The sequence below is a fragment of the Colius striatus genome, chromosome 7 (genome assembly GCF_028858725.1).
Source record: "Colius striatus isolate bColStr4 chromosome 7, bColStr4.1.hap1, whole genome shotgun sequence".
NCBI lineage: Eukaryota > Metazoa > Chordata > Aves > Coliiformes > Coliidae > Colius > Colius striatus.
This window is the reverse complement of record NC_084765.1, coordinates 23,730,192-23,751,856: the sequence shown is the minus strand read 5'-3', so window position 1 is coordinate 23,751,856 and position 21,665 is coordinate 23,730,192. Positions and strand designations below refer to the sequence as shown.

Genomic DNA, 21,665 nt, shown 5'->3' with positions numbered 1-21,665 from the left:
TTTACTATTAGGCTCAATCACAGAAACTTGGAAATCCTGCCTACTGTAACTTACACAGGTTTTCCTTGCATGGCTGTCACCCAGGAACCTCCCACTTAAATCTGGAGAAGCCTCTAAACTCTTGCTGGGAGACTGTTGTACCTCTGAGGCTGTTGGACCACGGAATGGGGATTTGGGAATAAGCTGGAGCATTCAGCCATCACATTGCCATGCTCCCTCCCTCACGTGCTGCTGTCCTGCTTCCAAGCTTCAACTGGTGAAAGGGCAGATTTTTTTTTTTAAATCGATGATCTTTTTCAACATTGTTATTTTTATTTCAGACAATGCTTTTACAGTTTCTTCTTTTCTTGTCAGGCGTTATCCCTGATTGGGCATTGTCAGGTCAGCCCCTTACACTGTGGGACTTCCTTCCTTCTCCCAGTATCCTGGAAGGCAGCACTACCTCGTCCTATGAGGCAAGGTCCCTCCTGCGCATTGCCAACGACTGCATTTTCCTCCGTTTCCCTGAACTTGTTGCAATTCCAGAAGGTTCCCTGGATGTGAGGAGTTTTCACAAGGGCTCCTATAGCTTGCACCTGGCCCTCGCACATACAGAGAAGACCCTTACGATAGCAACCACTGGGAAGACATTTAGAAAAACGATTTTATCGCTCCGTGAGATTGATAAGAGTAGGGCAGGGCAGGGCAGCGGCACGGTGCCGGCCCTGTACCCCTCGCGGGGCGCGCTGAGGGCCGGCAGTGCCGCCGGGGGCAGGCCGAGCCCGCCCTGCTGCCAGAGCCCGCGCGGCGCGTGTCTCCGGGCGGGGCGCAGAGCGACAGCCAATCGGGAGGCGCTGCCACCGCCCCGGTGGGTGGGGCGCGGGCCGCTGCGCCAATCAGGCGAGGCGGGGGGCCGGCGGCGGCAGGGGAGGCGCGCGCCCGCGCTCGCTGTGGCGGGAGGCGGGCGGCGGTGGCGCGCGCGCTGGGCCGTGGGCGGGCCCGTGGGCGGGGCGGCGGCGGCGGCGGCGGCGGGGCGGCGGCGGGCGGTAAACACGGCGGCGGGCAGTGCGTGCCCCTCGGCCATGGCGGCGTCTCCACTCGAGGTGTTCGGGCTGCCGGGCGAGGAGGTGAGGCTTCTGGTCGTCTCCCCGTGTTTCCCGCTTCCTGTCTTCGTGGAGGGCAGGCGGCCGCTTCCCTAGGGGCTGGGCTGGGCTGGGCGGATCTCTGTTCGGTGCGGGGGTTGCCTGCGGGCCCACCGCGGTCTCGCGTGACGGCGGAGAGGGGAGGGAGCGGGGCTGAGGGGCGGTGTGGGGTGAGGTGAAGTGAGGCGGGGGTCCCGGCGGGCCCGCTCGGGAGCGGGGCGGCGCGGCGCCGGCGCCCTCGTGCCAGCTCTCCTCCGCCCCGGCTGCCGGGCCGCCCCGCCACCCCAGCCGGCGCGGGGAGCGCGGCAAGCGGGCGGCAGCCGTGTCTCCTAGCACCGGCGTTCCTGTCCCTCGGCTGCTTTTTGAAAGCTGTGCGAGCCTGCCCCTATAGACGGAGAAATTCGCGAGCGAAGGGCAACTTCTTCGTGACGGAGCTGGATGGGTGAAGTGGGATTTCTTCTCCCCTCGCTCCCTCCCCCGATGCAGAAGAATAAAGTCTTTGTTTCAGGCTTTATGACAGACAGTATTTGAACCACTGAAGCGATTCGTGGGTTGAAATTGTGCGAAAGGTGGTGTGGTGCCTGAGTGATGGTGCTTTTCTCTGCGTTGCCATTAGCGAGAGTGTGAAATCTTGTGTACATTTCAGTGTTTCTTACAATAAACTCTTGGGCAGCTGCATATGACTTATGCAGCGAGCTTGTGAATCTTTGGAAGTCGACTGATACTGATGTGCTTATTACTGTGCTTAAGAGACAAACGGAGTAGGTGGGCTTTTGCATCACAGCTGGGGCCTATGCATAGAGCAGAACGTTGATGGTATAGTTAACTTTATTAAGAAGGAGGACACTTTTTTTTTTAATTGTAGGTACAGAAAGACTAAAAGCTGTGTCTATGTGAAAGCTGGTTGGTGACCTATATGAAGTGTCAGTAATGTTGCATTGTCTCTGAGCCAACAGGATATATTGCCAAGACTGTGTTTGATCAGCTTTCTTTGTGTCCAGGCAGCGATGATCTCTGTGTCAATGCACACTTGTTTCATCCTTAGCAGGAATTCACTTTATTAAAACTATAAAATGTTATTCCTTTTCTGTTAGCATGGCTCTCTTTCTCAGGTACAATATTACTTCAGGAGAAGTAACTATAAAGCTCTCAAATGATTTTTTTTCTTCTTCTTCATCTTAATACTTGAATTGCACTGGAGTCCTGATAGAAAATTAGCACAGCATCCTGTAAGGATTGCACAGCACTTCCTATTGCAAGATTTAATTCCTATTGCAAAGTTTGACAGCTAATAACTTTTTGAGACTCTCTAGTTGAACTAAAAATAGCCTGAGGCTTGAAATGTTTAGCTTTAATAACCTTGAGTTAGCTTAGTTGTTTCTTAGCTTCTCTTACTATGGGGAAAATATTTTGAAGTCTACTCAAAATTGAACAATTCAGATCTTACCTTCAACCTTTTGAACATTACCATATTCCTTTGGAACTGCAGTGGGAAGGGGGAGAAAGTTTGAGTATATAATAAATCTGGTGGATCCAACTTTTTACATAATTCAAAAGCTTAGCTAGATTTTTTTTTAATTTACAGGTGTGAAAAAATTGAGTTTGTTTATGATCAATAACTTTGATAGTCAGTTGTTGCTTATTGATTCACAAGTGAAGGTTCTCCATAGCGTTTATGTGTATTCTATGTGCACAAATGATGAAATGAATGAGCTAAGGGTTGTAGAAAAACTGCTTCTGGCTCCATTTGTGTGGGATACTAGGATGGAAACTAGAGTTTTGCCTCTCTAGATTGGTTTGGTTTTTTTTTTCTTCCCAGAGTTTATATCTGGAGGACTGCACATACAGAATGACAACAAAAACACAGAGTCAGAAACCCAAATCATAATGAAAGTAGCATTGCAGTTTTCTGTAAAAGCCTCCCCCACTTTGTTTTGCAGACTTTTCATAGTTTTTATCTGCATACTGCTGCTTCCCCAGGGCTGTTCTCTGACCCATTCTGTGAAATGGATTTGCTTGGGATATGAATCCAAATTGCCTGGTGAGGGAAGCAGTGTTACCTGCAAACCCTCTTTACTTGTTGTAGCTATTGCATATGATTAGATGGTAAATATAATGATTATAAATAAATGGTAAATGACATAAGAAAGATGAGAAGTTGGTCTAATTGCTGAGGCAGTTTAATGCAGTATTTGTGTGGTTCCCCCCCTCAAGTTATGTGTTCATTCCATATTTTTTGGTTAGTGGTATGTTAGTGAGTTTGACTTAATAAAGGGTTGTTAATGTGATGTTGCTGACACAAACTGGTGAAGAAGCTACAATAGAAAGGAGACTGTAGCTGGGGTTGTTGTGTATACAGTGGGTTATTGTACCTGCCTTTGAATATAGTTGCACACCTTACCGCACAGTCCTTTTCACATTACTGTGTTTTGGAAATTATGCAACCTTTCAGATGTTACTTTGGGAACTGGAATGAGTTAGTCTTCTTCTGTATGGCTTCTGAAGAAAACATTAACTTTCTCTGGCTTTTGTGCCTGAGCTTGAGGCAGCTCAGTGCTTCTGTCCCAGTTCAAACCATGTGGCTTCCCCAGCACCCCACTAATTGTTTCTTCTTATATGGGGCACTCAAAAGAAAGTAGATATGCATGTCTACGCCTCAGAAATGCTCTGAATTTAGGCTAGGCTGTGAAGGACTTTCCCATCACAAAATGTGATCTGGAATAGATTAGATACTTGTAGAAGTGGTGATACATGCTGGTTTGAGGTTTTGGGAGGATTTTTTGGTTTGTTTTGGGTTGTTTTTGAACAGCAGTATAATTTGTGTAGATCTGATGGTTTCTGGACGCTGTCTTATATACCTGGGTTTGTTTTGTTTTTTAAAAAAATCTTTCACAGGGAACTTACAAACACTGACTGTAACTGTTGTGGATATTTTGTTGCACATGCTGAAAAATGGTTTGGTGGTTGGTTGGTTTAGATTCGAGGTTTGTTTATTGTTCTGAAGTAAAATTTTGCGAACAACTGGTTAACTCCATTAGTGGACTCCTCTCTTCTTGAATGTCTTCCTTAATTTGCAGTTGAGATGTTAAATACCATTTCTAGCACCAGACAGCATTTCTTGAAGGATGAGATTTCCTTATTTATGAACACAAAAGGCTCCTGTGGTACAGTTAATGTTTAAGTTCTTTTAATGAGTTAGTAAGACTGGACTGTGACTGACAGGTGAAAGTTAGTGACTTTCATTAGATTTACAAGATTGATTATTATAGTTCTATAGTAGGAATATTCCTGAATCTAAAACTTGCTATTGCTTGCTTGGAGAGAATTTTTTCAAAGAATAGTTCAGCTCGGTTGATTCAGTCAGAATGCTCTCTGGCTGAATGGTCAAGACGGCTAAGCCTCCTTCCCTTTTCCTACTTCTTGGTTAAATGAGCTGGTCATGCTAACAAAACTTACTATCGTTTGGAGGTCACATAACATATATGTCTGCCTCACTTGCAAGGTCTGAATGTTACAGGGACTGTTTTCCTTCAGATAAGGCTCACCATCCTTAAGTTTTAAGAATAACTTAACTGGGCTATAATTTCTCATGCTGTCAACTTTCTATTGATGTCCTGCTGGAATTGCTCAAGCTGAATATAGCTCTTAGCCTGGTCATATAATTATATATTGGAGTTTTTTGTTTTAAGATCTAAAGAATTTGATTTAAATTTTTAGCACCTCTTTCTCCGTATTATGAGGAAGGTCTTAAATGTTCTTAAGTGTCATTTTTAATGTTAGACAGGTGAAGAATGTCAATATAAGAATGTCAGTATCATTTGGACTGCTTAAGGGAAAACATTCTGTGCAAACCTCTGTGTAGCTAATGGACGATCCAAATCCTTAATTATTTAGACTGCTTGTTGCTCCAGTAAATGCCATTAAGGAATATGTATTTGTGGCAAAACATTCAGACATAACTTTTATGGTCACTAGTGACCTCAAGGTAAAAAAAACAAAACAAAATCCCAAACTTTTAATGCAATTTGAAATAAGTGCTCCTGAATGGGAGATACAGGCCAGGAAACTTGCTAAGAGACAGGGTTTTTTAACTTAGAGAAACACGTCCATGATATCTAAAATTGTCAGAGGCAAGAAGCTGTCTATTCAGCTGGAATATGTAGTTTACCTTAGCTTTAAGTAGCCTTTCAGTGTTGTTTCTGAAATGCTTCTAGACTTCAGAGCCTTTAATGTAGTGATGTCCATCTTTAATCAACTGTGCTTGAAATATGAGGTATTAGTAGGATAAATCTGAGTACTTTGAGTAAGGTGATTTGAGAAACATGCTATAAACTGTACATTCATATCGTTTATCTCTTATGCTGGCAATTACTCATTATTAACAGGATCTTGACTGTAGTGCACTTCTACCCATGCGAGTGTTCTAACTTTTTTTGCTGTTCAAGCTGTTCCTGAATGAGGTCACCAATCTGTGTAAATGTGTGCTGCAGGACACTAATAGTTGTTAATATTTTGTTTTTCTCCTCTGCTGACTTTCTGGGATGGGAGAGATCCCTCTACATGGGATGTGGAATACATTCAGCCTGTTGAACATCCTGTCCTTTTAATGCTCTTTCCCTGGGCCAGGCTGTTTACTGGTTTCAGTTTTGAACTACCAGCCTATTGTTATGTTTATTTCAACTTGCCTTATCTGCACATACTTAAGTCTGAATTTCCTGTTCTCTTTTTATCTGTGCACTATATGCAGACATGGTATGAAGCTTAAGGAAATCTTAATATATAATTTCTTCTATTACCAGAGTTTTAAAAGGTGATACTACTATACTGTTTTATTGTAGTAATATCCTTTGATGCTTTTTTCTTGGCTTGATTTAATGGTAGTTGATTCCTGACCTGTCTAGCTGGAGCAAAAGAATAACAGGATGTTAATGCCTAGAGCAATTGTTTACTACAAAGAGTGCTCTCTGTTAGAATACTCAGACGTTTTTATGTTGTCATCCTTAAAAAAAGCTGTCTCATAGTCCAACAGATACCATGATTTTATTTTACATTAGCCATCCTGGTTTTGGTGTTTCCTTACATCCTGTGTAAATCTATTCTGTAGAAGTATATTGAAAAAGCAAACCCAGAACTGGAAGCGAATGCTAAAATACAGAAGCCACTAAAATTAGTTTCAATTCTCATCAATTATGTACTCTGAAGAACCCTTCTAATTAAAAACCTTTCTCTTCCAGAAGTTGCTATACAATTATTTTCATTTACTTGAATGTTGTGTATATCTTAGAAATGATAAGCTGCATTTTTCCGTATGGTAATTGTTTACCTGAGTGTGACTCCAATCAGTCACCTGTTGGAGGTTTGGAGTATATCAGGAATCTGTTTTCAACCTGAGAAATGAATGACAACTTGCTGCAAACTCCTTTACAATTGTTTGGACTTCAAATGTTTACATTAACATCAGAGAGAGCCTTTAGAGCCACTGGATTAGATAACAGCAAGTTTTGTGTTTTGTCTTACTGCTTCAAGTGAAGGAGAACTCTTAGTAGTGTAATACCTTCATAGTTAAATTATTGGATGTTGCAGATGTTAATGACTAGTAAAGGTAAATGCCTCTTGCTAGTGTAACATTATAGTGCTTCAGTGCACAAAATGAAAAAAAATCATCTTTTTTCCCCCCTTTCCCTTAGGTGTAGGCAGCAGCTACAGCTTGTGATAAGTTACAATTCTTTTGTTATAATCTTGTTGTGAATCTTATCACATTTAGTTTGTGTAGGAAAAATTGTATCATTTACAGTCCATGGAACTGGCAATACACTCTGCATGCACATACAAACATATGTAACATGCACGTGCACACATTCACAGTCTGGAGTCTACTGTCAGGGACTCAGGCAAGGATCACACTTTTGGTGGTTCTACTGTGGTGTGTTCGGTGTCTTTTACTTCAGTCATCATTATGTCACCGTTTCCTAAGTTGTGCTTTTTCTCTCCCTTTCTTTCTGCATATTCCTTTTCTTTTGTCTTTTGCTCTATCTGGACTTCCATCACTAAGGTAGGAGTCACTCTCCCAGTTGTCATGAGCATTACTTTGGTAGGAAAGTAATTCCTACCACATGAACTTGTCCTTTATAGTCATTTATTACGAACAGCTGTGAGCCAAGCAGGACCATTCTATTCTGATAAGAAACTTGTGAGCAAGTTTTAAACTCCTTATGAGCCTGAAATTTCTTTCCAAATGCTGGTTTTTTTTCTCAAAGTGAACAGTTCAGGAACTTATCACCTTAATATATATTCATTGATTCTAGATAGGTTCATAGCGACTTTTGTGGAAATGAAACACTACCTACTTCAGGAAGTGCTGCTTTATTAGTTTGACTCTTACTTTGGTATGTAGAGAACAGATTTTAAAACTATTTTAACAGGCAGACATAAAAGGATTTCTGTATTTCAGTCAGTTCAAAGTATCACAGATTGGCAGGCATTTCTGTTAAAGCTTTAAGTTATTGACGGTCTACATAGCAGCTCTTTCATCATTGTTACATACTATCTGTTAATAAATTGATTGTTTAAGATTATGAAAATGGCAGGTGCTAGCAGACCTAGCTATTTTGAATAGTTCATCTTGAATATGTACTTTAGAATACACTAATACAGTTAACAGTAGAATAATAATAAAACCTGGAAGATAACCAACTTGCCGATTCAGCTGCATAAAGCATGTTGTGTCTGTAATCAGACAAAGAATTTTTGACAATTCTGTCTTTGTCGTATTTGGTAGCTTAATCCCCCACATGTATGATACCCCTTGGCTTTAAAAATATTATCTAGCACCTAAAAATAACTTATCCGTGAATTTATTAGGAGCAGACTGATAAAAACACTCAGTTGCATTTGAACTTCATGTGTATGCAGCCACTCCCTGGCAGATTCGGTAATTAAAAAAAACTTCCTCTTTTCCACACTATTTTTAGCTGATTCATGTTGGTGTACTTGCATTCTCAGAGGGAGCAGCTTAACAGTTCACAGTTATAACAGTGAACATGGCTTTCATGCATCTGTTTCTGTTTTGTATATGATGCTGATTGGTGAGCCATTATTGTGTTATGGGTTTTTTGATTTTTCCCTCCAGCCTACAAAGTAGCTGGCAGTCAAATGTTGCTAAAAGAAGTTGAACATCCTGGCAGCATCTGTACAAACAACCTTTGCCCAGAGTTGCTGCTTTTGATGAGCTATCGTATGTGCACGTCTGTGTTAGAGCAGCTGGATACTAGGACATTAAACCTGTAAGACTCTTAGTGTGTTCAAAGACAGAATATTCTGTCTCTTTGACTGTAGAGCAGAATAAATTCTGACCCCTTCAAGTTAATGTCAGGACTGCAAAAGCGTGGGTAGGCATTTACAGCCAGGAGGAGACTCTTGGGGAGATAAATTTGTCTGAGAGGTTTCCTAGACAAGCCACAGCGCTGCTAGGCATAGCTGTTGTGTTCCTGGTTAGTGACTAGATGCCTGACCCTTCCTGTGCTGCCAGAAACACTGGAAGCACCATGGTGGTAGAAAAGATTAGAGAAAGGCAAGCCTGAGAGTGTCTACAATCCATACAGAAGAGGTACAGGCTGCCTGTGTTTCTTGGATCACAGAAAAACTCAGAGTTGCAGCTGCCTGTGGATCTACAGATCTACTGATCTCTCACTTTTTGTACGTGTGGCTATGAAGGGGCAAATAAATCTCTTAAGCAAGGTAAATGAAGAAGAAGTAGTTCAAAATTGCCTTTCAAGCCATGACATTTTGATTTTAAACCTGTTCCCTGTGGTTGCCAGAATCAAGTATCTGATGCTTTGTCTCTGTGTAGAGTTTGCATTGCCTAACTTTTGGCTTCATGACATTAGCTTCAAACAGTCCTGGCTGTTCATTGGTTTCTGACATCAGTGTGTTTGTGGAAGCTTTTGTGAGCTGTAGCAGAAATTCCTTAACAACTATGCCTGTCATGAGTGAATAGGGAGAAAAGGTCATATGGTCACAGTACAGAAGGGTATCCTGTCAGCAGTGCTCTCTGCCTCTTCAGGATGTGTGTTGTTGCATAGTGGGTCCTTCCAGTATAAGTCAATTTTGACTGCATTTGAATTGTGCTCTGAATTTCTCCTGATCCGTCTTGAGCAATAGTGTGACTAGAGAGTGGGGGCTCTAATCTCTTGTAATTAAGCATTCCCTCCAGTTTCTAATTTTTTGTTATTTGGAAAAGGAAGACGTATACTCTCGGGTATCACGTATCAGTTTAAAAAATACACAGGAAGATGTATGGTGGGTTTTGAGGGGTGAGAGTGGTTAATGGAAAAAGCAAATATTAAAGAGAAGATCTGTACGGAAGATTGTTGTGAACAGTTCAGATTTTCTTTAAAACTGCTTTTATTATCACAGAATGGTAGGGTGGAAGTGACCTTTAGAGATCATCTAGTCCAACTCCCCTGCTAAAGGAGGCCCACCTAGATAAGGTGGCACAGGAATGTGTCCATGTGGGTTTTGAAAAACCTCCAGAGGAGACTCTGCACTCTCCCTGAGCAGCCTGTGCCAGTGTGCCCTCACCCTCACAGTAAAAGACTTTTTCCTTAAAAAAGGAAGGATATGTAGAAGGATATGTCTATGTGGCAGTTCATAAGCAGATGTCGGCTTGATTAGTTCTTCTGCTGGGTTGACTAAAATCCTGTAGCTGTCCTAGTGACCCCAAACAAACAATACTCTGTCTTTCAGCAAGGCACATTGAAGTCAATCTTATGCATTCATGCCTCAGGATTGGGACTTCTGGTTTCCTGAAGTCGCATACAAAGTAGCTTGTCTTGCTGTGAAACTACATTCAGATAAATTCGGATCTCTATTATGATACAAGTAAACTGTGTGATTAAGCCAACTTGAAAATCTGAGGAGCATGGATTCTAGTTCTCGAATCTCTCTCGGATGGACTACCTTGATGCCCTGTTAAGCCTGACTTTGAGTTGTCTATGCCCAAAGGCATCTAACTGTCTTTACTTTTCTCATGCTTTAATAACAGAAAAAATTGCAGTCTAAGCAACTAAATGCAGATGCGAGAAAAGGTATTTGTATTTTAGCGCAATGTATCCTACACAAATCTCTGCTCTTGGTCATTTTCCGAGAAGAAGATGATGACATTGTTTCTTGAGCTGGATTCTATCAGTTGAGTTCCGTGGGCTGTGACTGAGGACCCTCCTCTTGTGGGGAGTGAGTAGTGGTGCACTGAGTGAAGTGCAGAAGTGCTCAGAGTGGAAGCTCATATTTGGTACTCTTCAGTAGTCTCCGAAACTCGCTGATGTTGAATATTACTGAAGCCAAGTAACTGACAGAAGATAAATTGGACACGATTTTGGAATTTAAGTGTGGTAGTTTAGCCCTGTCTGGGTGCCAGGTGCCCACCAAGATTTTCTATTACTCCCCCTCCTAAACCAGACAGGGGAGAAATATAACAAGAGGTTTCCAAGTTAAGGACAGGGAGATCACTCAGCAGTTAGTGTCATGGGCAAAACAGACTCAACCTGGGAAGAAAAGGTTGATTTATTAATGAACAATCAGAACAGGGAGATGAGAAATAAAACCCAATTCTTAAAACACCTCTCCCCACCCCTCCCTCTTCCCAGGACCCTCCTTCCTTCTACCTCAGTGGCACAGGGGATTGGAGATGGGGGTTACAGTCAGTTCATTAGAGATGGACTTTGCTGTTGCTTCTTCTCAGGGTGAGGCTTCCTTATACTTCCCACTGCTGCAGTGTGGAGTCCTTCCCATGGGAGACAATCATCCATGAACTTCTCCAATGTGAGTCCTTCCCATGGGCCACAGATCTTCACAAACTGCCCCAGCATGGAGCCTCCCACAGGGGCAGCTCCTCACACCCTGCCCCAACGTGGGTCACCCACTGGGAGAACAGTCCTTCAGGTACTGACTGCTCCAGCCTGAATCCCTCACAGGATCACAAGTCCTGACAGCAAACCTGCTCTGGTGTGGGCTCTTCTCTCCCCGTGGGCTTCCAGGTCCTGTCCTGTCAGGAACTTGCTCGAGGATGAGTCTCCCAGGGAGTCACAGCCTTCTTCAGACATCCACGTGCTCCAGTGTGGGATCTTCCACAGGCTGCTCTGCCCCACCACGGTCCTCCATGGACTGCAGGGGCACAGCTGCCTCACCATGGTCTTCACAGGTCACAGGGCAATCTTTTTTTTCTAGCAGCTGAGTACCTCCTCCTCTTCCTTCTCCACTGGCCTTTGTGTCTTGGTGTCTCACATTCTCACTCCCTGTTGCTGCTGCAATTTAGCAACTGTGCAACAACTTCTCTGTGAATAACTCCTATGTTATTGACAGAGTGTTTGCTCAGTCACTAATTGGCCAGGCCTTGGTCAGCTGTGGGTCCATCTTAGAATTGACTGGCATTAGCCCTATCAGCTACAAGAGAAGCTTCTGGCAGATCTTTGTTCAAAGAGGCCACCCCAGTAGCCTCCCCACTACCAAAACTTGGCCCAGACAAAACCGCTACAGTAAGACCAGGGTGGTTATTTTAGGATATTTGTGATATGTAAAATATTTTTTAAAGTTTTGCACTTTTTTTTCCCCTTAAATCTGGTCAGTTCTATTGCTTTCACTAAACATATTGGTAATGTCATGGGACTTAAAGCCTGACCATCACTAAGATTTTTTGAATGTTTAGGACACCTACTGGTGGTCAGTGCTGGGTGAGGTTGGTCATTCTTTTCTGAACTATGCAGTTTCCTAGTAGGAAACACTTTGAGAGGAAGATGGAAGATGGACACGTGATTTGGCTGGAATTGTCTTGTGCAATTAACTTTTGTCACTAAGTGGATATTGTAGATGTTCATCTCAGTCCCCTGGCAATTACTTCTAACTATAAATATGGGAGTAACTTGCTTACTTTTTGGTTGTTAAATATTGCTTTTATGTAGTAGTTTATTTTCAGCTTTACCTTTTTAGCTAGTAGTCTCTGCCTCAGGATTAGCATGTAGTTCTCTCTGTTAACTTTTTGAACCCCTCCAATTGGTATTGATCAGGGAGTCCAGCCCTGTGGTTATATAGGACAGTAATGATAAAGCAAACTTTGAGTTCTCCCTAGGAGTCTCCTTTTGAAAGCACTTTCAAACATATGTGGAATTCAGGAAGGCCTGAGGGATAACATCTGCTTCTTGACCCATTGGTTTTGCTATCTGTTTAACTCCTTAACCACTAAGATTGGATCAGCTTTCCTCACAAGTGTCTCTGACTATCCATTGCCTACAAACAGTCCTTCAGCTGCACAGGTTTTTTTGCTTTCCAGAGAAACAATGTTCATTTGTCTTCTTCCTCTGACAGGGTCACAGCTGTTGGTATTTTTTTCAGCTCTTGAATTCAGTAGCTTATCAGATGAGCCATGTAAGACTACGCAGCTGTATTAATTAACAGGAGGAGTGTAATCACTTATGTCACTCCTGCAAAGTTGTAATTTGAATGATGGTTAACTGTAATATTTTTTTAATTAAAAAATCTCATACTGTGCTCATAGGTAATTTCAGAAATCCCAGTGTTTTGAGCATGGCCTATCTGTTCTGTAAAATTAAAACAGATGCAAGATTCTTTATTCTTGCCTTTTTCTGGAGTTCTTTACTGCTTTATTAATCTGTTCTGATAAACTTGATACCCTTTTCCTTCCCCTCAGAAAATAAATTTATGGTCAGAGTTAATTTCCCGCCCTCTGATGAATGCTGAGATACGATTAAGTGAAGACTTGGTCAATCCAAATGCGTTTGTTGGAGTGTGCAACTTGCTTCAGTTGCTAGTGAGTTGTGAATGGCAACTCATTCATTGCATCCCATGTGCACAGAAATTGTTACACTGTTCAGAGCATGTTGATGCAAAGGTCTTTGCCTCTTCTCTAGTAAAGAAGCCAAGAATTGCCAGGTCAGAAACAGAATCACAGAATCTTAAGGCTTGGAAGTGACCTGAAAAGATGAACTAGACCAACCTCCCTGCCAGAGCACGACCTCCTAGAGTAGGTCACACAGAAACTTGTCCAGGTGGGTTTTGAATGTCTCCAGAGAAGGAGACTCCACAATGCATCTGGGCAGCCTGTTCCAGTGCTTCCAGTCACCCTCACAGGGAAGAAGTTTTTCCTTATGTTTCTTTGGAACCTCTTCTGTTCCAGCTTATATCCATTGCCCCTTATCCTATAATTGGACATTAGCCCTGGCTACATCCTCCTGACACTCACCCTTTATATTAATAACATCACCCCTCAGTCTTTTGCAAGCTAAAGAGCCCCAGCTCCTTCAGCCTTTCATCACAAGGGAGATGCTTCACTCATGAACTGCTTGTGGAACCTGCTCCCAGATGCTCACCTTCCTGAGAGCAGCTGGGAGCAGAACAAATCACTGTGTCAGTAGCAGCTTGCTCTTAATGTTGCCCTTGCAGAGGATCTTCATGTGTGTGCACTGCAGGATGTGCATATCCAGTTTGATGCAAGTGTATTGCAAGGCTCACTGAGGGAAAATGATGACCACTGCTGCTGGAAAAACTTGGAATTTGGTAAAGAAGACTGGCAGAAGCAGTTGTATGGTAGAGTTAACAATCCTGTCCTGTGAGATCACACACCTTAACTCAAAACAAGATCCTATTCCTTTGGAACACCTAGAAACAAAATAAGTTTTTCTAAAAAAGAAACACTGTGTTTGTGGATTCTGTGTCTACTGTCACCGGTGGGTATGATGGTGATAAGACTTAAAACGGGAGTAAAGGTAGAATAAGCTTGCTACTGAAACTTAAAGCTGTTTCTGTCAGACAATGTAACTATGTTACTTAGTCTATTGTTTTGAGTGTAGATTTGGAATTATGCTAATAATTGCTCTTAGCTTTATAAACTAAAAATAGATCTGAAAAATAAGTCTGGATGAATCTTGAATATGTCACTTTGTATTTTAGGAGAACACACGAATTGTCAGGGTGAAAGTTATAGCTGGAATTGGCCTTGCCAAGAAGGATATCTTAGGAGCCAGGTAAGAATATACATTGTTAATGTGTTGAGAGACAGCTGCTTCTCTATTTTCTTTCCACGACTCTTTAGATCTTAGTAAATCCTGCTGTGCCTCTTTGAAAAACAATCAGAACTGTTTTAATTGGTAAGCTTATGAAATGATTAGCATCTATGTAAACATGATTCTTGCCCAAGAGTCACTTGGACACTTGGACACTTGGTCACTTGCCCAAGAGTCACTCATACACTGACAAAACAACATGTGGAAAGGTTTAATTCTCTGCATGATAAAATAGTTCTGCCATGGATGATAGATACATGTATATATTTTACTTCAGGTAGACAGCAGCTAAAATAACAAGAGTTCAGATATAATCAAAATTGTTTCATCTGTGCTTTAAAGACTTGGAATGAACACAGCACTAAACACTGGTAGCAACAAGAAGGCTATTTCAACTCAAATTATATGCAGAGGAACATCATACACCGCTTCTGTAGATGTGGTAAACCCATGCCAGCAGCTGCAGGCTGTGGGTATGTACAAATTTAAAAGTTAATGATCTGTATAAGGGAAGAAACAATTAGAGTGGCTTAACATTTACTGCAGGAAAAATTTTTGAATTGTAATTGAAATACTTTGTAGGATCTTGTAGAGTTGGCAAGTGGTAGCATGCAGCTTTTGTACTAAAGCTACTTTTTCTTCTGGCCATTGTACAGAGGGTCCAGAGAAGTACTCATGGATTTAGTACTAGTTCTGCTGTCAGCTTCTTTGGCATACATACAGGAATGCTGTTATTTTAGCACTAGCAACATTGTTACATATGACATCAGTTTAACATTAGAAAAATTCATCGTGTGATATTCATGTTTTCCCTAATGGCAGACAGTCATTCTTTTTTTTTTTTTTCCCACATGCACTTTTTTACTTCAAACAAAAATAGGGCAGCTTTTCTTATCATAACTTAAGTACGTGAAAACTGTATGCTTTTTTGACATGTGGCTGACAGTCTTGTTCACCTTTTGTTACTAGTCTGTTTGAGCAATTGAATGCCTTGACACTGTTCGTGAAAAGTAGATATTCATGTAATCTGTTGTCTGTTGTACCACAGGAAGGAAAAAAAACCCCTCTGAGACAGTAGGCCATAGTTAAACTCCATGAAACGGATAGAAAATATAGTAAAAAATATTGCATATTCAAGGAATTGCTCAAATTTGAGATGTGTTAAACTGCTAAAACCAAGATATTTAATACTTCAAGCTTTTTCAGTCACAAGTGATACTTTTTTCATGCATATCTTGTTGAAATGTTCTCTTGAAGTACGAACTGTGAAAGAGGAGAGAGAATCAAATTGTAGTGATATGCAGACTGTAAAATGGCATAGCTAGTATGGTCATAATCAGTAGCCATGTTTAGATTAGTTTTATGTCTGAAACGATTTAGAAAAGTTATTTTAAGTACAAATGTGTATATTCATGAAGTAATTCTAACTCCTAGTTACTTAGCATCTGTTAATTTAAGCCTTTTAGAACTTAACTGCTAATAAGGCTGACAAACATGCTGGTATTTATCCTTTTTTATCTTTTTTTTCCTCTCCCAGTGACCCGTATGTGAAAGTGACAGTGTATGATCCAGTGAATGGAGTCCTTACCAGTGTTCAGACAAAAACTATTAAAAAGGTTAGCTGTCTTATCTTTGAGCCTGTTGGGTTTGTTGTTCTTTATTTTTTCTGTTTTAATCAGATTCTAGAGAAAAAGGGAGAGAATTAATATGTCACTTGAGTGAATAGACATGGGAAATGGAATATTCTGTGACCTACTTTGATTCTTGGCATTATTTTGGTGTTTTCAGTAATTTTAATGAAAGGTAGATAAACATTAAGGAATATAAGGTGCATACTGATTCAGAACTACAGCATTCATGGAAGTACTGGATGATTCTGATTTTCTGGGATCTTTAGTGATGCAAGACTCTCTCTTGTTGAATAACTTACATCTTTTTTATGTTTGAAACACAAACACAGTTTGTTGTGTTTCAACATCAAATTGCATAGTTCACCTGAATCATGATACTACTTGTTTCTCTGGAATACCTGCAGGAAAAAGTCCATCTTATTACTGGTAACTTATGTTAGAGCAACTTAAATGAAAAATTTTATACTTGAGAGGGAAACTACTCTTCTAAATCATTTTTCTCAGATAGCAGCTGTTATTATGTTATGAGATGACTCGTACATTTTCCCTTCATGTTGATAATTGAACTCTCATCAAAGCTAAACTAACCAAGTATCTCTACTATTTTCAAAAATAGCCACAATTGGAAGATGTGTTTACTTAAGCAAACTATATTGTGTTTGGCCCACTCGTGCCTGATCTGTCTAGATTATGTCTTTGAGAGATTTGGCATTTGTTAAGTGTTTGTGATTTCAGGATTAACATGTGTTTACATGTAAGCAGTGTGGAGAGTGGATCGAGGAGAAAGCAGTAATTATTACTGAAGACATACCATAAATTAAATGGTTTAGAGCGTATAAAGAGCACTTCTCTGCATTTATGACATTATAAAAAGCTGAGAATATTTGCAGAAATTGTCTCCATTCTGCACTGTATTAAACAGACTCCTATGACTTTCACCTACAATAGGATGGTTAAAGCGTGGATTATTATCTGCTGTAAAATGTACATAAAACATTAAAAAATACAGTGATACAAAATGGTCACTAACCAATGCTCTGTTCTATCCTCAGTCCATAAACCCAAAGTGGAACGAAGAACTCTTATTTCGAGTAAGTGTTTTTTACAGGCTTATTGCCTGTGTTGGATGTTATATTAAGACATTAAGCTTAAGCAGTGGGAGAAGATTTTTTTTTTTTTTTGTAAACTCAGAAATACTACATATCTGTAATTAGTGTTCAAAATACAGACTGCTTAGCTCATAAGTAAATGTAACATTTTTGTGTCGGAGTTATGTTTTCTGTCTTGATGTTGTCTTCTTTATTATGTTTTTAAAGTCAAGACGTGAACGTGGGTTTAAAAACAGTTTGGGATAGCACCAGTCTTGGCTCATTGGTTCTGATAGAAATGTGTTGCCTAGTGAAATGGCAGGAAGGTGTAGATTTGCTCTTCAAGTTGGGTCTGTCAGTCTTCCTGCATAAACACAGATTTTGCTGAAGACAAATGCTGAAATACAGCATATATAGTAACTATTAATGTATTTCTTTTTCCTAGGTTAACCCTCAGAAACACAGGCTCCTTTTTGAAGTATTTGATGAAAACCGTTTGGTAGGTCTTTTTGTGTTGATATTGCAATCCGTTAAAGACTTGAATGAAAGAAAGTTCGTCTGGATTCAGCATGTATTAAAGAACCTACTCCAAACAGTGTTAACATATATAATGAAACCTAAAGCAAAAAGCAGACCTGATTGGTTTACTTATCTGACATTACCACACTTTGTAGTGCTCTGAAGCAGTTGTTACTATTCTTAACTTCTAATGTGCTTTAACTTACAACAGCCTGATTCTTTTATAGTGCTTTTTAAATTACATGGCCAAATTTGTCAGTAATACTGAAAGCTCCACTTGGAATGTATGATTTTCCCACAAAATAAGCAGTATTAACAATGCAGGTATATGTACACAATGGTGTGAGAAGCTTCTTCAGTGTGTGAGGAGTAGCATGAATGAAGGCATATGTACAAATTCTTAGGAAATAACAAGTGGACAGTAGATTGTGGTCTTGTAGATAGGTGTCACTCTGAGTGACAGATTGTAAGTAAGATGAGGATAATGTGTGCATATATTTCTCAGTTAAGTCAAACCTCCTCTGACCATGCCCTTATTTTACATGTGATGATGTCTGCTTACCTATCTTTCTCTCTGTATGTTTTACTGTACATGAGTAAGACTGGTAGCATTATGATCATGACACTTGCATCCTAGGTCCACATCACAGATAGTCCTTTTCATTGAAATAGATACTTTTTCTTTCTGCGAGAGTTTTAAACTAATAGGAGGGATTGAGTGCTCTTCACTTTGTTTTCCAAAGACAGTTTCATTCTGGTAGATGTTACAAAGGATCTCTTTGTGCTTGAATAGTGTGTTGGCTGATAAATTTCATTTTTTCTTAATGATTTCTGCGTATGTTCAGTAATGCATTGTATCTTTCATGGAGGTGCTGTTCTGCTAAAGCTGGGAAGAGTCGAAGTTTACATAAATATAATTACAAACTACTTAGAATAATTAGATTTAAGAAAGAAGAGTCATTTCTTGGTTATAGGCATTGCACAGTCCCCAAAGAATTTATTTCTTGATTGGTGTTTTTTGCCTGTCACAATTATTTAAAATATGATCTCTCCTTTTTTCCTAAAACAAAAAAACAATAAAACCGATTGCCAGGATTAGTGGCTTACATGGTAGGATAAATGTGATTTTTCGAGGTGCCCAGCTTTTGTCTCTACCATGTTATGAGTGACAGTGTATTCTTCATGAGGACTAATGGACTTTGTCTATTAGTCGTTGGAACATTACTGCCACCCGCTGGAAGCTGGGAGACATGATTAGCAAGTCACACAATCACAGAGTCTCAAGGGTTGGAAGGGACCTCGAAAGATCATCCAGTCCACCCCCCTGCCAGAGTAGGACCACCTGGAGTAGGTCACACAGGAATTAGTCCAGGTGGGTTTTGAATGTCTTCAGAGAAGGAGACTCAACAACCCATCTGGGAAGCCTGTTCCAGTGCTCCCTCACCTTCACAGTGAAGAAATTCTTCCTTGTGTTTCTTTGGAACCTCTTCTGTTCCAGCTTGTACCCACTGCCCCTTGTCCTACCATTGGACATCACTGAGAACAGCCTGGCTCCATCCTCCTGACACCTACCCTTTATGTATTTTTAAACATTAATGAAGTGATCCCTCAGTCTTCTCTTCTTCAAGCTGAAGAGCCCCAGCTCCCTCACCTTTTCATCGTAAGGGAGATGCCCCACTCCTTTCATCATCTGACTTTTCTGGGAGAAGGACAATGCTTTTTTTCTGGTTTGCACCAACAGAATTGCTTATCATTCATTCTTCCCCTAGTCTAGAGCAGATAAGTTGTTTGATCTGTTTGTTTATGTGAGAGGAACCAATGAAACATTTTCTTGGCATCAATGTGGAAGTAGTGATTTGTTTCCTGTATATGATTGTATTTAGAGATAAGAGCATCATGATCTCATCAGTCCCTGTGTAGTTCTACAATAACCACAATATTTTTTACCTTTTCCATCTCCTCATTAGGTGAATGGAAAATTGTTGTTTTAGCTGTGATTTTTGTTTAGCATGGACAAGCTCTTCCACTTGTATTAGTTCATCTTTACATGTCAGAAATCATAGGTGCCTTGTGCTCTTTCACTAGGATACACAGCTATGATCAAGTTTTTTATATTCTACTATTTTAGTGGGCCTTTTTTTTTTCTTCTACCTATTGAATGACTGTTTAAACTCTAGAATATGAGCAAGCCGTTAAAAAGAAATTACCCATGGATAGTTTCTGCTTTAGAAAAAATTATCCCAAATGCTTTTATTCCCTTTAACTTTTGGGGATAAATAAGCCTGAAATCTCTGCTTTTTGTTTTGAGAAATGTTAATGTCTTGAAAACCAGGCTCAAAAATCTTACCTTCTTCAATATTAGACTTAAATTCAAAGTTGTGCTGCACTGGTTGAATCACCAACTATTGACGTTCTCAATCTTTTTGTAATACCTTTGAAACTTTTTGAAGGTTGTCTGCTCTGGCTTGGCAAGAGCACACTGCTGATGTGTTGTGAACCATGGATAGAATCAAGGGCTTGAGCCTTGAATCTGTGGAGCCTTCAATTATGGTTGTCTTTAAAAACACAGTAGAAAAATCTGTCAAGAAAGACAGTGAGATCGTGTATGAGATGGATCAGTGAAGTGTTTAGGTGACTTTTGTTATCTCTTCCTGTCTTATATTAACTTGACGTCATCATAATGAATCCAAAATAAGTACTAAAATCTGTTACTGATAGTGACAAGTCAATTATAGTAAGAGTTGAACGGAGCTATTGGTGCTTTAAAAAACTTATTATTTAAAATTAATTTTTATGTTAGCTTTCATTCAACAAGATAGAATTTTGCATTTTAAAGACATTTCATGTTGATTAAGAAAGCTGTAGTTAGCTAGCTATACCTATACTGTTACAGCTAAGGAAAAGCAACATGATGGGAAATTTCACTTAAATCTTAAGCTTGAGTTACCAAGTATGTCAGCTTATCATTTTCTTAGAGCTTTCTTTAGTAAAATTGGAAAAATATTTTGTATTATCCACTGAAAAAGTGTTGCTTCTTTTACTAAAAGCAGTATCTCTAATAGTGTGTTTGCAATTGTGCCTCACATTAACATGTTACAAACTATGCTATTAATACATTTGATCTTGAGAAGGAGCTTTAAGAAATGGTTGGGTTTTTTTTGCTCTTCACTCACCTAGGGTGGATTTTTTTTGTCAGTGATTTGATTTTCTTGGGTTTTCTGGGTGGGTTTTTTTGTTATTTTTAATATATTACTTGAATTTCAAATACAACTTGTTGAAGCTGTGACCAAAAGAATCTTTTATGGTATTTTCCTTTCCCCTTCTCTCACCATTCCAATCCCTCTCCAATATACAACATTAGAAGAAGTCATAGTTGGTAAAGCATAATGAAATAAATGAACTATTGTATTTGTTGGCTTTTTATGAATAAGCTAGTATTCATGTATTACTGCATTCTAATCATGGAATTCAGGTAATGGAGGTTAAGTAAACCCTGGAGTATAATTAGAAAACAAATTTGTTGCTTGCAAATAGGGTTCTATGAATTTGATTCTTGGCTCTTTTTTGGGGAAGGAGGTATAAATGTTAATTTTACTGCCTTCTAGCTTAAAATACAGTAAAGGTTAAATAAATATGGAGCAGAAAAAACCTTACTAGTGTGACCTATAAAAGTATAAATGGTCTAGTGTTCTCTTCTGTTAGCACTTTTTCAGCAGCACTAAGTAATTTCATGTTAGTGTGGTAGCGTTTAGTACTGCACCATATATGGCTTCTGTATCCAAAAGTACATTCATAACCAAATGTTTGTTTAAAAAAAAAACAAACCAAAAAACAGCACAACAAAAACCCCCACAGATTCAGGACTGTATTTTTTCAGAAGTCCCACTAGGTGCCAGCAAAGGACCTGTATCAGATGATAGAAGCCAGTGAAACATTTTGTAAGAGTTGTCACTCCCATTACTCTTGCAGGACTTGAAAGTATATTAACTTAACATGCTGATAATTTGATTTAAAAAATTAAAATAGATTTTTAATTAGCTATGAATGTGTGAGAGTTTGTACATAGCTATATAGAATAGCTTTCCTCTGTAATTGTACTTGGTAATTTTATTTGTCTCTGTGCATACTTAGCTCAGTGGTCTTAAAGTTTGCATAGCTGGTTATACATTTGCATGCCGTATTGAACTCTAATAAATGTCTGCGTATTGTAGGCTTCCAGCAAACAAACTACTG

At 39.9% G+C, this 21,665-nt stretch overlaps 1 protein-coding gene across 2 annotated transcripts in view; it reads left to right on the top strand.

Annotated features, from left to right (window-relative positions):
* Window positions 1-1,014: 1,014 nt before the first annotated feature.
* NEDD4 (NEDD4 E3 ubiquitin protein ligase) overlaps window positions 1,015-21,665 on the top strand; it is a 59,545-nt gene continuing 38,894 nt past the window's right edge. For both annotated transcript variants that reach the window (XM_061999102.1, XM_061999101.1), the window contains exons 1-5: window positions 1,015-1,106; window positions 14,082-14,155; window positions 15,732-15,810; window positions 16,878-16,916; window positions 17,359-17,412. In XM_061999102.1, the coding sequence (XP_061855086.1) occupies window positions 1,062-1,106; window positions 14,082-14,155; window positions 15,732-15,810; window positions 16,878-16,916; window positions 17,359-17,412 (291 nt within the window). In that variant the 5' untranslated portion in view covers window positions 1,015-1,061. The remainder of the gene's footprint in view (window positions 1,107-14,081; window positions 14,156-15,731; window positions 15,811-16,877; window positions 16,917-17,358; window positions 17,413-21,665) is intronic.